This window comes from Schistocerca gregaria, chromosome 9 (assembly GCF_023897955.1).
Source record: "Schistocerca gregaria isolate iqSchGreg1 chromosome 9, iqSchGreg1.2, whole genome shotgun sequence".
Taxonomy (NCBI): domain Eukaryota; kingdom Metazoa; phylum Arthropoda; class Insecta; order Orthoptera; family Acrididae; genus Schistocerca; species Schistocerca gregaria.
In genome coordinates, this window is record NC_064928.1 from 186,012,711 (window position 1) to 186,034,431 (window position 21,721).

The 21,721-nt window shown below is 42.8% G+C and overlaps 1 protein-coding gene across 1 annotated transcript in view; it reads left to right on the forward strand.

Moving 5' to 3' along the window:
* LOC126291781 (uncharacterized) overlaps nt 1-21,521 on the forward strand; it is a 110,364-nt gene extending 88,843 nt beyond the window's left edge. Inside the window, exons 5-6 of the mRNA XM_049985473.1 lie at nt 6,665-6,797; nt 21,367-21,521. Coding sequence (XP_049841430.1) covers nt 6,665-6,797; nt 21,367-21,483 — 250 coding nt within the window. The 3' untranslated portion in view covers nt 21,484-21,521. The remainder of the gene's footprint in view (nt 1-6,664; nt 6,798-21,366) is intronic.
* Nucleotides 21,522-21,721: the final 200 nt, after the last annotated feature.

The following is a 21,721-nucleotide window of genomic DNA, read 5'->3' on the forward strand; positions in this document are numbered from 1 at the left end:
AGTAGAAAGGTGGCAAAAATAGAAGACATAGGTTGTGACCTAGCAGTATGGCAAAAACTACAGGATGCTGACAACGATTGTAAATTGTATCAGATACAGCCACAGTTTAATATGCATGACAGTCTTCTGTGCAGGGAAACGAAGTTAGGGCCGGGGGCAGTGAGAGATAAGGTTTTAAGGGAAGCACATAATCACGTGTTATCTGGTCATGGCGGGTGTAAAGAGACTCCTGCACCCATAGACAGCCCACCGCATCTGGTACGCATGGCGCCCGGGGACGACAGACAACTACGATACCTGAGAATGGGCTTATAACAGTCCAAAACCGGTCATGTGAAAACAAGGTAATTTATAACTGGAGTGGTATTTTCAACCTCTGCTTTGGAATAGGAGAGTAGCGGAGAGGTAACGGTGGAGAGGTAGGAAAGTAGATGTGGATCAGAATGTAAAGAATTATGCACCATGTGTGCAGAAAGCAGATTTGAGTCAGAAATAGATACAGCTACAACAATTACTGAAAGCGACATGTCCATTTTATTTGTTGGGAACTGATGTCTTAGGACCTTTCAGTCAAACACCATTGGGGAACAGATTCGTTCTGACAATAATAGATCATTTTTCGAGGTATGTGGAGATGGTGGCTATGCCAAATCAACACGCAGCAATGGTCGTGCAAGCGTTAGTAAACAACTGGATTTTGAAGTTTGGTGTACCAAAGACAATAATTACTGATCAAGGGATCTACTTCATGTCGAATTTAATGAACGAACTGTGTAAATTGTTGAACATAAAGAAGTTGAGGACGAGCACGTTGCATCCACAGGCGAACGGAAGGACAGGACGGGCACACAGAACAATAGGGAAGATGCTGAGTTTTTATGTGGATTCTCATCTGTCAGTGGGACGAGTATTTGAAGCATATTGTGTGCGCATACAATGCAAAAGTCCATACCAGTACCAGTTTGTCTCCGTGCGAGGCAGTATACGGGCGAAAAATGCCGTCACCGTTTGATTTAATGAAGCTACAGAAAGGAAGGATTGGTGAATCTGTATGTCAATTCGCGAGAACAATTCGGAATGTTTGAAAATGGGTACAAAAGGCCAATACGAAGGGTTTGCAAAGGCAGGAAGACGCAGTGAAGTGGAAAGGAAGTTAACTAAAGTTTAGAGTAGGGCAATGGGTGATGCTATCCAGTCCCTATACGCCAAAAGGGAAAACGAAGAAGCTCGTCATGAGGTATCGAGGGCCATACCAGGTAGTTGAAACCACATTCCCCATTAAAGTTAAACTTCAGCTGTCAACTAGACAACGATAGTACACACTGGGCGGTTGCCGCCTTTTAAGGGGGGTAGGACGTCAAACGGGCCGACTTGGAGCAGGAGAGACTCCACAGGACATTTTCTACTGTCTATGCTTTTACAAATAAATTCATAAAACTTTAACAGCACGACCAGGAAGGATTCAGGATTCATACTCATAGCAGTGGAAGCTCAAAAATGAAACAAAACATATTTTTTTACATGTGAAATTTTATCATTTTTTCACTTACTACTGGCTGCATTTGTTGCTATAGGTAAACTTTTCTTCCTAAGTGAGAGATATTCTTCGATGACTTTTGCACAGCATACAAACCATAATTACAGGTGTATGAAACTCTAGAAGTTATTTAATTTATGAAAAACTTCATGTTTAGAAAAAACTCAAGTTTATAGTTAATTATCTCAATTTGGAAAATTCTAGATTTTCATACACCTGTAACTACTGTTTGTATGCTATGAAAAATTCATCTAAGAATCTCTCTTACTTAAGAAGAGAAGTGTACCTATAGCAACAAATGCAGCCAGTAATAAGTGAAAAAACGATGAAATTTCACATTAAAAAAAAGGTATTTTGCTACGTTTTTGAACTTCCACTGCGATGAGTGTGAGTCCTCAATCCTTTCTGGTCATGGTGACAAAGTGTTATGAATTTATTTATAAAATTATAGACAGTAGAAATTAAAATGTCCTGTGGTGCCTCTCCTGCTCCAAGTCGGCCCGTTTGACGTCCTACTCCCCTTAAGGGTTGTCCGGATGTGATTCCAGGCTTGTCACAGGAAGGGAAGAGGAAGAAAGAGAGAGTGAAGAGAGGTGTTCAGCGCAAAGAAAACCAGGAAGATAGAGTACAACATGCCGTACCTTACGCTTTGCGATCCAGAAAGTAGTGGAGTATTTGTAGTTTCTTGTTTTTTGTTATGTGTCATTGGGTTTGCGTAAACTAATTAGGCATTGGATTTTCATATTTTTGGAGTATTGTGAGCTTGCTAGGTACAGCAGTCTTTTTGAAGAGCGAGGAAGGGTGATGGTGATCCCTGTCCTCAGGTCAATGAAAAGGGGATCGTTGAGCAAGTTTGTAGGAGCAGAAACTAAGAAGGTATTGCTGATGTCGGCAGTTAACAGCCGGTACGCCAAGATGACAGAGCAATTATGGAGCTGCCATAGAGGGAAGGTAATGGTATGTTCAGCCAGGGTGATAAGCACCAATACGGACACGTGCACGGTGCAGTTATTTTTAGCCAGGACGGAAGAAATACGATGTCCAAGGGACATCATGGAGCCAAAATCGAGCTTGCAATGGGACGGGATGCATTGGATCTTCTCCACCTATGGAAATTTGATAGTAGTAGCAAGTTGTTTTGAGCAGGTAGTATTTGTAGAAGCGAAACGTATAGAGTTCGAGGGGAGCGGAATTTTAACCAATCGAACTGCGTGTAACATAATAGGACCAACCTTCCTGAACCGTAGATTTAGACTTTCAAAATATTTTCGTAAAGAATTTACTTTATGTACTAGCGATTCATCAAGAACATCAACACATTTAATCACACTAGGTGAGCTTGGAAGTAGTTGCCAGGAAGTAACTGATGGAACTATACCTTTAACAAATGTGAATTTATTCCTAAAAGCTTTTCAAAACAGATTTAAAATTATAAGCAGAAAAGCACCCTCAAAATATCAAGTTACAGTTTTATTTAGAGGCAGGAACAATGTTAACAGTAGGAGCCTTCGGGCTGAGAAGCTTGCCGGCTCCCTCTCAACACGGTCATAGGCATGACCGCTCACTACAACCTCTGAAAGAGTACACTGGTGTAAATCTGCAACACACCAGATTACTTTAAACAAAAAATTTTAACAACTCATACAAACATGTAAACTATGCACCCCGTAAGAGGAATGGAAATGATACAACCCTCAAATTATTTTCGACCGAAAGTGAAATATATATATAAAAAAAAATTTAAGCATTCTTACTGTGGAAGGGTGGCAAGCTTATAACCTAAAATGACTATTGAAATAAAACCCATAAAATGCAGACTTACATAAAATGCACGACATGCTCTACATTACACATACACGACCTCGCAAGATGATAAGCAAGATAGAAACATATTTCAAGAATTCGGCCTTTAAGCAATAAATTCGTTAACACCGAATCCGAATGACATGACAGAGGCAGCTATTAACGTATGGTAGATTGACGAGAGGGGAGGGGGGGGTTCACTAAACAACCCGAACCGCAGATTGCTCTTAAACTCCCCAATTACACAAGGGAAAAACGGACCACTCAAATTATAAACCACCACCTACCTGTGGATGGGCAAACGGAGAAGAATGGAGGGACGACCCCACAGCAAAACGGCTGGTGGCCTCACCAAAAAACAAGTAGAATTTAACAAAAGTAAATCAAACAAAATATCACCAATCACTTAACTTCTAATAAACTGCGATTTCTCGAGAAAACGTGGCGCAGCACCCCCAAATCGCTCTCCCGAACCGTCCGCTGTCAGTCGCTTCAACAGACGCAGGAAGGCGCGCCGATCTCCCGTTGCACAATTTCCTGTCGTACCATTGACGCTCCTGTCTCGTTTGCGTTATGTTTTATTTCCTTATGTGGCATTCTTCATCTTTTCCCCCTTTCTTTGCGTGTATGCTTCAGTTACACACACACACACACACACACACACACACACGCACACACCTTCGTTTGACAACCGAGAGCAGCGAAGTTTCGTAGTGTTGTCTATGGGGGAAAAAAAAAGAAACAACACTACGTCAAATAACAGCAGAAATAAATTGTCGAACGTGCAACGAATATATCTGTTACGCGAATGCGGTGAAATATGACGACGTTAACAGCCTCCGGCAGCAGCATGACAAACGCGAGAGCCGTTGATAACAGGCTGACCTTGCCTGCAGCATCTCTCATGGGCTCTTGGCCATATCGGCTGAACCTTACACAACTATGGAACCGTGGCCTGGCCAAATGAATCCCGATCTCACTTGCCAAGAGCTGGTGGTGATGTTAGAGTGTAGGGTAGACCCCACGAAGCCATGGGCGCAGGTTGGCAATAAGGCACTGTGAAAGCCTGTTGGTGCCATAGTGGTATGGCCTGTATTTACCTGGAACCAACGACCCTGTCGAAGTGGTAACGTCGGTTCCCGTCGCTTCATCGAAGTGAAGCGCTGTCTGCCTCGGTTATCACTTGGATGTGTCACAGTACGGGTCTGCCACGTACTGTTGGCAAGCAGGGTTCACTCAGCTCTTTTGAGGCCAATTGAGGAGCTCTTCGACTGAGAAGTAGCGGCACCTGGGACGAAAAGTGACAATGGCCGGGATTCGGCGTTTAATGTTTGTTCTGCCTCTTGCTTATGTTTACATGAAATAGACTTGGTCCTCTGGTCCAACTGAACCGATCATTGATTGAAAATGGTCATGTTCGGCACTTAGGAACCATTTACAGCCATTCATATTCCCAAGCAAAGATGACATTTTTATGGATGTCAGTGTACCATTTTACTGGGCTAATACTGTTTGTGGTTGGTCTGAAGAATGTTGTGGACAGTTTGCACGAATAATTCGGCCGCCCATTTCGCTCGACATGAATCCCATCGAACACATATGGGTCATAATCGATAGTTCAGTTTGTGCATAAAATCCTACACCGGCAACACTTCCACAATTTTTGATGGGGGTAGAGGTAGCATGGCTTAATATTTCTGCGATGGGGTTCCAACGACTTGTTGAGTCCATGTCACGTGGAGCTGCTGCACTACGCTGTGCAAAAGGAGGTGCGACCCAATATTAGGACTTATTCCATGACTTTTGTCATCTCTGTGTATGTGTCGCTGGTCATAAAAGGGTTGAGTTGCAGAATATTCATTTAGATGTATGTGAAGTGTACAAGTATTAATTAAAATATCCACCTAACACATTATTATTGTCTTAAGTGGCTTCCATGCGTTGTTATGTAGTTAGCGTCAGATGTGGATGCAGTAGTTTGGACATACTGAGTACTGTACATGCAAATCTTCCCTTCCTGTGACAGTGCACAAGAGTGAAGAAAAGGAAATGTCGTACGTATACGAATTTCACTCATCGAAGACCAGTAATAGAATGTTGAAACCAATATGAGATTAGCTTATGGACTAAGATGTATAATATTGGAAGAGATGTCGGAACCCGACCGCTGTGGCCGAGCGGTTCTAGGCGCTTCAGTCCGGCGCCGCTTTTCTGCGACGGTCGCAGGTTCGACTTCTGCCTCGGGCATGGATATGTCTGATGGACATCACACATGCTTATAGCGCGACATGTCATACCGACCTAGGGAATGGGTTGAGGACGTTTCCTGACCTGGAAGAGCCTTCATAGAAAGCCCTTGCCAGATATTGGAAACGCTCTCCCAGGAGTGGGATTTCAGCTGCGGCGTGCGGATCATCAGTAGAGACAGTTATTGCCAAGTCAGATCAAAATTCATTTGACCAGGCCACGGTTTCACAGTTGTCTAAGATTCAACCGATATGGCCACCGGCCCATGAGACGCTACAGGCAAAGTGAACCTGTTATCAACGGCTCTCGCGTTTGCCATACTCTTCCAGAGGATATAAATGTCATATTTCGCTGAACTTCCATAACAAGTACATTCGTTGTACGTTCCACAATTTATTTCTGCGATAATTTCACGTAGTGATGCTTGTTCCTTTTCATTGACAACTCTACGAAACGTCGCTGCTCTCAGTTGTTAAGCGAAAGCCGTCGGTCACTGGGTTATCCTTGGTGAAAGGCAGTGCCTGAAATTTAGATTTCTCAGCACACTCTTAACAATGTGGATCTCGGAGTACTGACTTTCCCCAGCTCCAGCCGCCATTTCACTTTTACAGTTAATTAGGTCTAAGTAGTTCTACGTTCAAGGGGACTGATGAGCTCATAAGTTAAGTTCCATAGTGCTCAGAGCCATTTAAACCATTTTTTTGACAGTCCACAAAAGTGAAGAAAAGGAAATGTCATAAGCATAGGAGCTTCACTCATCGAAGACCAGTAACAGAATATTGAAGCCAATATGAGATTAGCTTATGGTCTAACATGTATAGGATTGGAAGAGATGATGGATTCTAGGCGCTTCAGTCCGGCACCGCGATGCTGCTACGGTCGCAGGTTCGAATCCTGCCTCGGGCATGGATGTGTGTGATGTTCTTAGCTTAGTTAGGGTTAAGTAGTTCTAAGTCTAGGGGACTGATGGCCTCAGATGTTAAGTTCCATAGTGCTTAGAGCCATTTTTTTGATGATGGAAACCTTTTATGGTCTTACGTAGGTAATAGAGCATTGTCAGTTGGACGTTTTCCTCAGGAAGTGGATGAAGAAGATGGTGACGGACCTGAACGATCAGTTGGAGCGGGAACCGCTGCCGCCGTGGCTGCCCAGCAGGGAGCCGGAGAGTCACGACCGCGACGAGGGGAGGAGTGGCACCGTCCGGCCACAGGTGAGTGTGGTCGTGAGGGAGGGGTCTAACAGCTCTCCCAGTTTCATACCTTTCTTCACTGGTTTCTCAGGTTGTTCATTGGTTTCTTAGCAACTGGTCTTCTCACAAGGGAAATTCCCCATCACACACTTCCTCAGATTTCGTGGTAAGATGGCCCAGTGGATAGCCCGTCAAAAACTGAACACAGGTCAAGCACGAAAACAGGAAGAAAGTGAGCAGGATGAGTTTTTCACTCTGCAGCGGAGTGTGCGCTGATATGAAACTTCCTGGCACATTAAAACTGTGTGCCTGACCGAGACTCGAAATCGAGACCTTTGCGTTTCGCGGGCAAGTGCTCTACCATCTGAGCTACCGAAGCACGACTCACGCCCGGTCCTCACAGTTTTACTTCTGCCAGTATCTCGTCTCCTACCTTCCAAACTTTACAGAAGCTCTCCTGCGACCCCCCCCCCCCCCCTCCCCTCTGGGCTGTGGCTAAGCCATGTCTCCGCAATATCCTTTATTTCAGGAGTACTAGATCTGAAAGGTTCGCAGAGAGCTTCTGTGTAGCTTGGAAGGTAGGAGACGAGGTACTGGCGGAACTAAAGCTGTGAGGACGGGACGTAAGTCGTGCTTGGGTAGCTCGCATGGTAGATCATTTGCCCGCGAAAGGCAAAGGTCCCGAGTTCGAGTCTCGGTCCACCACACAGTTTTAATCAACCAGGAAGTTTCAGGAAGAAAGTCTACTGAACTGTGAAAAAGAAAGAAAAATAGAGGCAGTGAACGGTCCAAGCTCAGGAAGTGCAATACAGAGTAACGTAACGGACCAACGGTGTCGTGGAGAAGTGGTTACAGTGTTGGAGTCTCAACTTGACAACCCTTGTTCAAACCTCCCACGAGCCCATCTGTTCCTTTTCTTTTTTTCGCTGTATTCAAATTTGCATCTGTGTCATGGTGTAATGTCCGTTTGTTACAGCGACGTGTGTGGAAGGGTCCTATAATGACAGTTCATTCTGCACAACTAATCTATTAGCAGCGATAAGGAAGTGGCTCTTGAATGACAACCGCAAACGTTTGATGACAAGTCGACAAAGAGAACCGAATTCTCCACCGGAAAACATGTCTGGTGTGACGTGGAAGACAATTGTGTCAGCACGTGTGTCATACGATAGGAATCTCTTATCGACGCACTGGTGAGTGAGTGAGATATGCCTTCTTGCCCGATGTAGGTGCTCGTATGAAAGTAAAGGCGATGACTCCCAAGGAAATGATGAAAACATAATAATTTGTCACATAAGCTGCAACACAATCACACACTTTCCCCTGTGCTCTGTCAAAACGTATGTTTCTGACGTTCTTAAAGTTACCTACCCTTATGGTTGACTCTAAAATTTCTTTGTTGTAACATAGTTCACACCCGTTTATTTGATGATTTCATTTCTGTGAGACGTCTATGTGGCATCTCGCCTGCTTTCCTTATTCATCACATTTATTTGCGACGGTAACTTATTCTTACCACATGATTCATATTCGACAACCACCGTATAGTATGACAACTGGCAAGACTACAGAAAGAAAAAAAAAATTCAACGAGTGGACCGACAGTTCATTATGTGAAAAGATAAATACGTAAAAAGTAAATGGCACGAGGGAGGTTAGAACATGCTTCTCCTACTTCGCAGTCCAATACTGTAGCCACAGAATCACGAAGCGTTGGCTGCTTAAATGTTGTCAAAGTTCTTGGACCACTCACTGTTTCCATTCTAGCTTCTTTTTCACAGTCCAGTGCACCTTCTTTCTGTTTTCATGCTTGATCTGTGTTCAGTTTTTGATGGGCTATCTACTGTGCCATCTTACCCATGACTGAATCTACGCGGGGATGGTGGGGGGGGGGGGGGGGAAGTGGTAGGGGGGCGGGGAGGTGCGATGGAGAGTTTCCCTCCTTGTCAGCACCTCTCCTTACGTATCAGCAGATACCTGAGATACCTGTCGTCATACCACTGCGGCATGACACGTGCAGCCTTTGGACTGTACCTACTCTCCTTACTAAGTATTTATTCGAAATAAATTCGTCAAATTCGAATGTGTTGGCATCAGCTGTGTCAGATATTGATGTACTACCTCATAGTGACTCATGAAACCTTTTACTGCACCGGAATTTGAATCTGTATTTATCGCTTATCGCGAGTTGTCTACATCCGTATGCTGTAGTCCCTTACATTCATCACTTAAGGGGAGATGGTGACAGAAGTAATGAAGAGAATCACAATTCTTTTATTTGCTTATTTTAAAATAAATATAGTTAAGATTGTTATTCCAAATTTCTTTTTGAAATTCGAACTACAAATGGTATAGAAAAGTTAAAACCCTAAGCAATGTAATGCGCCATACCCACTTTTCAAGGTACCCAGTGGAGGAAAAATTTTCTTGCTCAATTTTTCCTGTACACTTGGAAAATATAGCTCTACAAGGCTGTGAATTTTTGGATGCAACACCACTGTTGTATAGAAGGCATTGGAGCCATATTTTTCGTCCAAGCAGTGTGGTATAGAAAGCCTCGGAACTTTGTAAACAAGTTTTGTGCTGTTTAGTGGAATTTGAGAGAAGTTGGATTTATTGTGTCATTCAGGGTTCAATATATTTTTACAATGCCTAGACCTAATAAAGTATTTCTACATGTAAGCCCCATATTTCCACTATAAAGCGAAAAACCGATGCTAAAGTCAGGGTTGGGAGTGCAGATGCAAACATTAGCTTGTCTTAAAGTGCATCTAAGCTAAAACTCGCGGAAGGTTTTGTGTCAGAAGAAACAAATCATGACAGAAATACAACTTTCAGAATTGTGGCTCTGGAATTGGTGGCACATGCACTTAGAAAAGCCCGAAAGTGCTTTTTTGTGGAGGAAATGTGAATTTGGAAGATGATTGAAAGAGAGAATGTTGGTTTGCATATTGCACATTTTATAGCAAAACTGTGATGCTGACACACCATTCAAGATGTCGAAGACCAGTAATAGAACGTTGGAACCGATATGAGATTAGCTTATGGACTAAGATGTATAGGATTGGAAAAGATGATGGAAACCTTCTGTGTGGTACTATAAACCTGGTCCTCCACTGAAATTTACAGCAATGAACGCTACTCTCCTCAATGCAGTTGCAGAAGTAAGGGAAGAGACCATGAAAATGGCAGTCCAGGGGACAATTAAAGAAAATTGTGATGCAACTAATATTAAAGGTATATCACTTTCCTGTGACAGTTCCTGGATGAAGAGGAGGCATACTTCATTGCATGGAGTTTCAATAGTCGTTATTATCGACCCTGGAACAGGAATTATGTGGGCTCCAGTATTGGGATGGAAACTTGGAAACTGCTGGTATGAGACTCTTTTTCCATAGGTCATTGCGAAAGTATAGAATAAGGTACACAGTATTTAGGAGGTGGAGATTGTAGTGCTTTAAAGAATGAAGTTGCAAGTCAGACCAATGGAAAAGACTGCACTACTGAAAAAACTGGAGTTCTTAGGCCATATTCAGAAGAGGATGGGTGGACGACTCAGAAGACTCGTTGCAGACAATAAGGGCAATCTACTAGAGGATGGGAAGCTATTGGGAGGTAAAAACAGACTAACAAGGAAATGAAGTGACAGTCTGCAAATCTATTATGATGCTGCAATTAGAAGTAGCGTCACAGATTTGGATAGTATGAAGAAGGCAGTTTGGGCCATTTGGTTTCATTACTTGCCGACAGACACTACACGTGGCCAATGTTCGAATGAATTGTGCACATTTATGGAAAGCAAGGAAAATGGGGAAGCTTACAGCCATAAAAATTACCTTCTTTGTGAGGTTGTAATGGCCATTAAACCAACTTTTCGAGCGCTGGCTTTACTAGAACTGCAAGAAAAAATTCTGCATGCCAAAACGTAGAACCCAAATGGAAGTTTCAATGCTCTTGTTTGGAAGAGATGTCCAAAGGCTCTGTTTGTTTTGAATTTGACAATGAAGATTTTTGCTTTGGAAGCTGCAGCGGTGTTTATTGACGGGAATGTGACAAGATTTCACATCCTTGGAAAGTTTACACCTGGAGTCTTCACTTAGTACTACGGATCATTGATGAACAAGGAATCGGGAAGTCGGAGACTTTGGTACAGAATATAAAAAAAATTGCTAGGCTGAGGAACAGAGGAGCTAAAAGAGTTGTAGAGGATGATGAGGAAGAACCGGAATATGGATGTGGGCAGCGTTAGGTATGATTAAAAAGTTTTCAAAAGATTTCATCCAAACTTTAAAACGATTTTTCTGCAACTTAGGTTTTCTACCTTCAGGGACACATATATCATCAACTATTGGAAATATTAATGTCAAATTTGGCAGACCTATTCTTTATTCTTTTACACGGAAGCCATATTCGAGTGGAACAAATTTTAATGTAGACATTATAAACAGTTTTATGGTTGATAACATACGGAAAGTTTATCTGTAAAAAATGTTCAAATTCGAAATATAACGTAAAATAATAGAGATAATCTTCCAAAATGTTACTGCACTTGATTCGACATTTATTAGTGTAGATTGTTTTACCAAAGAAATATTTGCCTGGAAATAAGGAAAACGAGTACCTTAAAATAATAGTGCAACAAATTCAAAAATCTCTTAAAGCGTTAAAAGTTTTGTTAACAGTTCTGTAAAAGTGTGCTAAATTTTAATGAAATTGAACAAAAAATGACAGAGACATGAGTTTACAAAGATATCAGTGCAAGACTCCCACCGTGGCTCCTTAATGCTCGCTGCTTTATTCTGTATTCCTGCACTAGTGGTAACGAGACTATGAGGATCCAGACCCGTGGTATTATCGTCTTCATCCTGCCTTCGGCGAATTTATTTCGACATAGCGAACCTGGAAATGCTTCGCAATTGCTGAATACACATGGGACTTGGATATACGCCCTAACCTCCTCCTCCCCCCTTCTTTATCACTTCTCCCTCCTCCTCCTCCCTCCTGTCTCTGCCCATCACCTTCCACTCTCTCCCATATGCACTCTATCCATCTCCTCCACCATCATCTCTCTGCCCATGTTCGCCTTCTCCAACTGTATGTATCAATTTCCTTCCCCCTACCTTGTCCATCTCCTCCTCGCCCCTCTCTATGATCCTGTTTATTGTTATTGCAAACGTAACCTTGCATGGAATGGAAGGCAAAATGAAAGTGTAAATCGGTTGGAATCATTAGCACACGGGGGTCTGAGAGAGACCTTTCCAGCTGCCGGATATGTGAGGATAGTAGCTTTAATGATACTATTTCGCATGGTATTAATATATGAAGAGGTAGAATTATAAGGTTAGCCATAAAAAACTACGCTGTTTTGTGTTAAAAATGACTGTGACAAGGAAAATAAAACCACACATTTTCGCAGGACGGCTTAGCATGTTCTTTCTCGCAGCCGCTGTAATACGTTTTTATTGTATATTTCCTATTCGATTTGACTCCTAATGGTATCTGTTTTAACTCGACGATCATGTACTTGGTAAGCAATGCGCTAGGACCTTTCGAAGCTTTGACACTCACTGGTGGAATTTTTCCAGTCAGATGAACTACAAATTCAAGTCACCAAATTGTTGATCTGAGATCACTTCTGTCCTCGCAACGTACCAGATGTATGACCTCTACCGATAAATGACTGAAATAGCTCTTTCAGTTGCATTATTGTTCGTAAATTTCAATATTCAATGCGGAATTTTGTTGTTGTTATGAAAAAATATGACGGCACAACCATCAGTCCGTTGGCCGCATTTGCTCCATTGAGATTTTCATACTAAAATACTATCAAAATATCTGGATTTTCCACTGGATGTTCCAATTTCTTTTTTCATACAAACCACATCCTCGACCAAATCGGTCGAGCCATTGTCAGGTGATGAACTTTCACACATGCTGCAATTGAATTTTATTATTATTATTATTATTATTATTATTATTAGTCGTAAAGCTTCCATGTGGAAGACGCTAAGTAAAGCTGGTTCACTTTCCGTTCTTCTTGGTCTTCTGGTTATTTTTATTTGCCCACCAGTTTTTCATTGTTTGCGAAAATTTAGTTCTTCTTTCTTCGCTCCATTTTGTTCCGGTTCTCGGTGCTTTTGTCTCCGGTTGAACCTCCCACTTTTCAACTTTTATTCTAAAATTGTTCCTTGCAGCTATTTCTTCTTTTTTAACGTTTGGGATCCACTATCCTCCATTAACAAGAGAATCTACGTATTTTACAATTCTTTTTGTTAATCTGTGTTCAGGAAGTCTCATTATGTGGCCATAGAATTTAAGGCGTCTTTTCCTCATGTCTATCTCTATGTTAGAATATTCTTCAATTTTTGATGTTTTCTGTAATCTATATCCATTCTCGGTCCATCTTGGTCCCAAAATTTTTCTAGTTATTTTTCTTTCTTCTTTCTTTAGATTTTCTAGATCAGTTTTCCTGTTTAGTGCCAAGGTTTCGCTGGCATATAACATTGATGGTTTAATGACTGTATTGTAATGCCTAATTTTTGCATTTAAAGATAAACATTTTTTATTATAGAGGTTTTGCACTAATCCTAAACCTTTACGAGCTTTTTGTATTCTTTCTTGTTGTGCAAATTTTTCCGAGATAATTTCTCCAAGATATTTGAAGTATGGTACTCTGTTGATTTCTCCGTATTTTGTTTGTAATTTGGAAATTTCTAAATTTGTTGTTGTAAACACTGTCTTTTCAAATGATATCTGTAGGCCGACTTTTTCTGCACATTCTTTTAGAATTTCTACCTGTTTTATAGCCATCTCACTAGAATCTGCCATTATTGCGAGATCGTCTGCAAAGGCTAAGTAGGGGATTCTTAGGTTATGTTTCTTGGTTGAATTTTATTTGTATTGATTAGTTCCGTACGGCTCTCAGTTGTCGTTATTGTCTCTTCATCCAGATATGTAAGTAAATACTAAATGTATCTCCATCTCTTTCTCCTTTTCAACTACAATACTCAGGAAAAAACTACGCTCTAGCCTATAGCATATCCAAAACCACCCAGCATTCAACAAGGGCTTCTACCCTGATCTCTCGCTATCAGCGTAGCTTCGCTCTCGGTATATCCCAGCTATTTCCCTTCTCTCAGACCAGGTATCTCAGTCGGAATGTCAACTCTGACTATGCATGTCGCACCCCTTCATATTTGTGTTTGCTTCCTTTCATCTCATCTGCTAACTTCACCCATTTATTTCTCGCACTCGTCTGTGCAGTTAACTCCTCCACCTCTCATTCACTCTATACCGTTGCTAAGGATTTCTGTTAGATCTCATTACAATGAACAAGAACAAATCATGGAGACACAAAGATAGAAAGAGTGACATTTCGTTAATTCCATATGTTCAGTGCTATATTTGTTGTTTTCTTTTATCATTATGTAGTCCTCTTTTAATATGCATATTTTAATGATTACTATATTTTTACTGCTGTTATTAGTAATGTTATTACTACACTCCTGGAAATGGAAAAAAGAACACATTGACACCGGTGCGTCAGACCCACCATACTTGCTCCGGACACTGCGAGAGGGCTGTACAAGAAATGATCACACGCACGGCACAGCGCACACACCAGGAACCGCGGTGTTGGCCGTCGAATGGCGCTAGCTGCGCAGCATTTGTGCACCGCCGTCGTCAGTGTCAGCCAGTTTGCCGTGGCATACGGAGCTCCATCGCAGTCTTTAACACTTGTAGCATGCCGCGACAGCGTGGACATGAACCGTATGTGCAGTTGACGGACTTTGAGCGAGGGCGTATAGTGGGCATACGGGAGGCCGGGTGGACGTACCGCCGAATTGCTCAACACGTGGGGCGTGAGGTCTCCACAGTACATCGATGTTGTCGCCAGTGGTCGGCGGAAGGGGCACGTGCCCGTCGACCTGGGACCGGACCGCAGCGACGCACGGATGCACGCCAAGACCGTAGGATCCTACGCAGTGCCGTAGGGGACCGCACCGCCACTTCCCAGCAAATTAGGGACACTGTTGCTCCTGGGGTATCGGCGAGGACCATTCGCAACCGTCTCCAAGAACTGGGCTACGGTCCCGCACACCGTTAGGCCGTCATCCGCTCACGGCCCAACATCGTGCAGCCCGCCTCCAGTGGTGTCGCGACAGGCGTGAATGGAGGGACGAATGGAGTCGTGTCGTCTTCAGCGATGAGAGTCGCTTCTGCCTTGGTGCCAATGATGGTCGTATGCGTGTTTGGCGCCGTGCAGGTGAGCGCCACAATCAGGACTGCATACGACCGAGGCACACAGGGCCAACACCCGGTATCATGGTGTGGGGAGCGATCTCCTACACTGGCCGTACAACTCTGGTGATCGTCGAGGGCACACTGAATAGTGCACGGTACATCTAAACTGTCATCGAACTCATCGTTCTACCATTCCTAGACCGGCAAGGGAACTTGCTGTTCCAACAGGACAATGCACGTCCGCATGTATCCCGTGCCACCCAACGTGCTCTAGAAGGTGTAAGTCAACTACCCTGGCCAGCAAGATCTCCGGATCTGTCCCCCATTGAGCATGTTTGGGACTGGATGAAGCGTCGTCTGACGCGGTCTGCACGTCCAGCACGAACGTTGGTCCAACTGAGGCGCCAGGTGGAAATGGCATGGCAAGCCGTTCCACAGGACTACATCCAGCATCTCTACGATCGTCTCCATGGGAGAATAGCAGCCTGCATTGCTGCGAAAGGTGGATATACACTGTACTAGTGCCGACATTGTGCATGCTCTGTTGCCTGTGTCTACGTGCCTGTGGTTCTGTCAGTGTGATCATGTGATGTATCTGACCCCAGGAATGTGTCAATAAAGTTTCCCCTTCCTGGGACAATGAATTCATGGTGTTCTTATTTCAATTTCCAGGAGTGTATGTACTACCTGTTCACTGGACAGGGTGTTTCAGTCTTTTCATCTGATACCTAGGAATGATTTATCACGTCATCGGAAATAACTTTTGTTATAGACAAAATGTTTGCTCACAGTTCTCTGGGATACTGGATATCTCCCTGTGAGCTGACAGGGTGCAGACATATTGTTGCGTGCGTATGTAACGCGTTTTGCCGTAATCTAGTAATCTGCTCCACGTGAGTTCCGGCCGAGTAAAAATTGAAGTTCCTGATTCGCTTCTAAAATATCTTTCTCCTCCTAGACACACTCGTTCTTAAGATTTTGTTGTTGAAAATCCCTCTATCTATTTTCTGGGGTAGTTACTGTGCACACGCAGCTGTAGACCCTGCTAGCGTGGTGACATCTCGTTGTCCCAGGATTGGATAATTTTGACAAAAGTTGTTCCCCATAAGGTGACCTGTCACCCTTCGAACCCTGTGTTGTAATACATACAAGGTGGTCCATCTGAAGTTTCGGCTGAGATTATCTCGAAAACTATACATCGGGTAAAAATAGTGGGTAATGAAAGTTCGTAAGCTCAAAGGGGGACATAAAATGATACTACACGTGACCTGCAGCCCCCGCTCCCTTGGATGGGGCGAGGGCAACTTTTAAATCTTAAATGGAAACCCCCATTTTTTATTGCAGTTTCGGATTCTCCATCATCAAAAAGTAATCAAGTTTTGTCTGAAAAATTTTTAAACCACTGACAGACGGCGCTGAACTCGAGAAAAATTAAAATTGGGGGAGATCTCCGATTTATTTAGAATGATGCGAGAAGGACGCTTCAAATCGATACAAAATGTGCATCAATTCTTTCTTTATGCTTAATTAAGCTTTTTTTCACAAAATGTATTATCCTACCTGCAACAGTTTTTGATGGAGGCAGGTGGAATAATCTTAAAACCTCGTTAGAGAACTCTTCACAAGTACATTACTCACCCGAATGTGGTGCTACCTTGGCCAAACTGCAAACTGTGGCTCAGTATAAAGGTCGGTGCAATGCGACCAGACGTCACTTCACTTTCAGATTGTGAACCGTTAATACCAACTGACGAAAGTAAATTATTACTTAGCGAAACATGGCTCACTAACCTCCTACAGAGATTATTGATATTATGTTAATTTTAGGTGAACGCCGTAACAATTACGCTGCAGCTGCGCAATTGTATGCGGATCGTTTCCCAAACAGACGATATCCAAACGAAAACATTATTCGAAGTTGGACTCAGTGAGCTCGAAATGCATACATGCACCGTCCACCTCGTCATAGCGAATACTATGAAAATGACGCTCGTACCCTTAACGTTCTCGCCTGTGAATGGAAGATGTTGATTTAGAAACTAGGCAACGAATGTGGGTCCAACGGAACGGAGTGGCTCCCCATTATGCTAAAAATGTGCGGGACGATTTAAATTTACGATAACCTGGTCAGTGGATAGGATACGGAGGATCAATTCAGTGGCCTCCTCGTTCACCAGACCTAACATCTCCTGATTTTTTTTCTAGCTGGGTTATTTAAAAAATATTGTTTATGAAAGACAGCCCATAACCAAAAACGATATGGACCAACACATTCGAAGAGCGTGTGCAGCCAAACCATGGGATGTGCTGCTCAAAACTGTGGACAGCTTTCGCAGACGATTGTCTTTATGCATTGAAGCAAATGGGGATAATTTTGAACAATTTATTCACGGCTAATTTCATTAATTAAGCAGCCGAACATGTGAGAGGCAAGGGGACTCACACTAATGAAGCACCCCATGGGAACATCATTCTACTACGTCCATGTCGTTGTTCCAGAGTAACGGTTAAAGTAGGATACAGTACGTTTTGTACAAAAATAGCTTAACTTGGCGTAACGAAAGAATTGCTGCACATTTTTTTATCTATTTGATGCATCTTTCTCGAATAATTCTAAATAAATCAGAGTTCTTCCTCAATTTTATTTTTTCTCGGTTTCAGCGCCATCTGTCATTTCAGGCAAAACATGACTACTTTTTTATGGAGAATCCGAAACAGCAATAAAAAAATGTGGGTTTAATTTAAAAGTCGCCCCCGCCCCACCCAAGGTGAAGGGGACTGGAGGTCACGTGTCCGCCTTAGAACTTCCGAACTTGTCTTATCCACTCAATGTATGGTTTTCGAGATAATCTCATCTGAAACTTCAAAGGGGCCACCCTGTATATATTAATAATTCATTAAGCGTATGGCAAGTATGAGAGATGAACTCTCATTATTTACTGCCACAAGATCAATGTTTTTTTTTTGCGATGATAGTACAGACTTGCAGGGATGACTTGTCATTTTGACACCAGCACTCCTCGCCTGGTAACGTGTGAGTTATATGTTACGGAACAACATTCAAAAAGTAGGAGAACTTAAGAATCGTTGTTTGCAACTGACTTAATTTGTTAAATGCTAAAAATGTAGTGCAGACCAACATGTAGCAGTTGAGACGGCAGATTGGATTATTGCACTGCAGTTGACATGGTGTGTAAGCTAGCATCGCCTATACTGCAGTACACATTTCTAAGAGTATAGTCTGGGTCTGTACGTTGGAGTGTTCAGTCAACATACAACCGGATTGAATACTTAATAGACATGGTTTTTGAGTACAGACAAGTAAATTTTTCAATGTACGATGTTCATTATAAGGCTAGCTTCTACTGAAGTAGATCATATAAATGTTGTATGTTATGCACACTAAGACGAAAAATAAACCGCACCATGAAGGAATTAACCAAAAAGGGCCGAAATCGATAGATATGAGCATGTACAGGCAAACAAATAATTACAATTTCAGAAAAAATGGATGATTCTTTCAAGAGAAAGAGCTTCATAAATTGGGGAAATGGTTCAAATGGCTCTAAGTACTATGAGACTAAACACGTGACATCATCAGTCCCCTAGGCTTAGAACTACTTTCAACGTAACTAACCTAAGGACATCACGCACATCCATGCCCGAGGCAGGCTTCGAACCTGCGACCGTAGCAGCAGTGCGGTTCCGGACTGAAGCGCCTAGAACCTCTCGGCCAATTGGAGAAAGACCATAACATCTTGGTCCACCTCTGGCCCTTACGCAAGCATTGATTTTACAGAGTTCTTGGATATCGAACCCCCTCCCCGCCCCCTCTATATCGTGCGAAATTCGGTACAATTGGCGCCTTAAATAGTCACAATATCGAGCTGGCTCAGGGAACCTGCCCTTAATCCTCCACATATTCGCAGTTTTCAAGATCCGGTGATCTTGCTGGCCAAGACAGGTTTCGCAAGCATGAAAACAAGCAGTAGAAACTCTCACTATGTCTGAGTGGGCATTATCTTGCTGAAATGTAAGTCCACGATGACTTGCCACAAAGGATAACAAAGGGGGCGTAAATACATTAGACGTACCGGTGTGCTATAAGGATGCCGCAGATAACAACTAAAGAGGTCCAGAAGTACAAGGGAATGGCACTGCAGACCATCAGTGGAGCTGTCGGACTATATGGCGGGCGAAAGTAATGTTGGTGCTCCACGGCTGTTCATGGTGTCCCCATACACTCTTTGACCTGAAATCTCATTTTCTGCAGTAAAATTGTCTTCTGTGATAAGTCCGCTTCGAACTGAGCCCCAAATACCAGAGCGGTGGGATACTATCCTCAGTATCGCCTGGCAAACGACGTGATAACCAGGAGTGATGGTCTGGTTCGTCATTACTTTTCATAGCAGGACCCCTTTGGTTGTCATCTGCGTCACCCTTACGCCACAGCGGTACATCGACAGCATTCTGCGCTGCGTTTTGTTGCCCCTCATGGCAAGCCATCCTGGACTTCCAATTCAGCAAGGCAATGCACACCTGCACATAGCGCGAGTTTGTACTCCGTGTCTTCGTGCCTGCTAAACCCTACATCGGGCAGCAAGATCACCGGATCTCTATCCAGTTGAGAACGTTTGGTGCATTAAGAGCAGGACTCTCCAACCATTGACGATCTAATGCGCCAATTGGACAGAATGTGGCACGATATTCCTCAGGAGTATATCCAACAACTCTGTCAATGAATCCGAAGCCGAATCACTGCTTTCATAATGGCCAGAGGCGGACCAATGCGTAATGACTTTGTTTTATGTACATGTAGATCGAGTCTACCAATTTCCGTCCCATTCGGATAACTGTTTCATGTGTTTTGTTTTCTTTTTTTATTAGAGTATATATATATATATATATATATATATATATATATATATATATATATATATATATATATATATATATATATATATATATATATCAAGTAAATACGAGGCGTGTTTTTTATGTAAGTACCGTTCCGAAATTTTAAAAAAAGACGTGATAAAATATCTCAATAATTTTTTTCATGAAAGTCTGTACCTTATTCTACTTTTCTACATAGTTTCGTCATTATTGAGGCACTTGTCATAACGTTGTGCCAGTTTTTGAATACCTTCCTCATAGAAGTCTGCCGCCTGACTTGTTAACCACTGCATCACCACTGTTTTGACTTCGTCATCATCTTGAAGACGCTGACCGCCCACTGTTTCTTCAAGTGCAGGAACAGATGGCAGTCACTGGGCGCAAGATCGGGGCTGTACGGAGGATGATCTAGAGTTTCCCATCGAAAAGATGTGATGAGATCTCTGGTCTGATTCGTCACTTGCGGACGGGCATTGTCTTGCAGCTAAACAATGCCCTTGCTCAACTTCCATGGACTGTTGCTTTGATTCTGGTGTGACGTAGGCCACCCATGTTTCATCGCCCGTAACAATTAGGCTTAAGAAATCATCACTCTCGTTGTGAGTACCGCTCAAGGAGAGTCAATCCACTGTCTAAACGTTTGGTTTTGTGCACATCCGTCAACATTTTCGGTACCCAATGTGCGCAGAATTTTCGGTAATTCAAGTGCTCAGTCACAATGCTATACAGAACTCTACGAAAAACATTAGGAAAGCCATCCCGGAAGGAGGAAATCGTAAGGCGTCTGTTTTCCCTCAGCTTATTGTGCGCATCCTGCACCGTACTTTCATTAATGACCGAAGGACGCCCACTCTGTTGTTCATCATGCACATTTGTGCGGCCATCTTTAAATACTCTCACCCACTTTCTTACCATTTCATCACTCATAATGTTTTCTCTGTAAACTGCACAGATCTCAGGATGAATATCGATTGCTTTTAGGCCTTTACCACTAAGAAATCATAAAACAGCCCGTGCTTCACAGTCGGCGGGATCCACCATTATCGGAGGCATCTTCAACACTCAGTACACAACGTAAACAACGAATAATCAGACTGTAATGGCGTCAGTGCGTAGATTAAGGTACAGGCTTTCATGTAAAAATAAAAATTGAGGTATCTTAGCACGTCTTTTTTAAATTTTAAAACGGTAGTTACTTAAAAAACACGCTTCGTACTATACGAAACGGTCTGGCAACCGCTGTGCTATGTTTTGTGTTACAGAATCGGCGAATGTCTTGATAACGAGTCACATAGTGCTGCGATCTGCTCATACCGAACATAACAATAGAAAAAACAGGTCATATGCTCCATGAGGCTCACACCCGTCGCCTGACTTGTTGCTTTAAGCTGACCTGCATGCATCTGCTGCCTGTGACTGGTGCTGACATTGACCTTTTCTGTCCTTTCAGGTCTCCGGGTTGGACGTGGTGCTGTCGCTGCTGTTCCTGGTGCTGAAGGATCTGGTGGCGACCGACAGGTGCAGTACTCGTCATGCGTGCCGTGTTGGTCAAGTTTCGTCTGTGTAAATGCTGACACGTATAAATATATCACATATAAAAAGTTATTTTTGTTTGCTGTCGATTGTTTTTCTACACTAGTCTACAACATATTATCATAAATAATGGCAACGTATTTCCTCAATAGAGACACAGCTCAAGGAAAGACATTGGTGTAGAATGGACTATAAAATATTTAATACGGTGACTCACCGCGAACTCTCACACAAGGTTGATGGTGGACTGTCACGTTGTCTGTGAAGAGTCT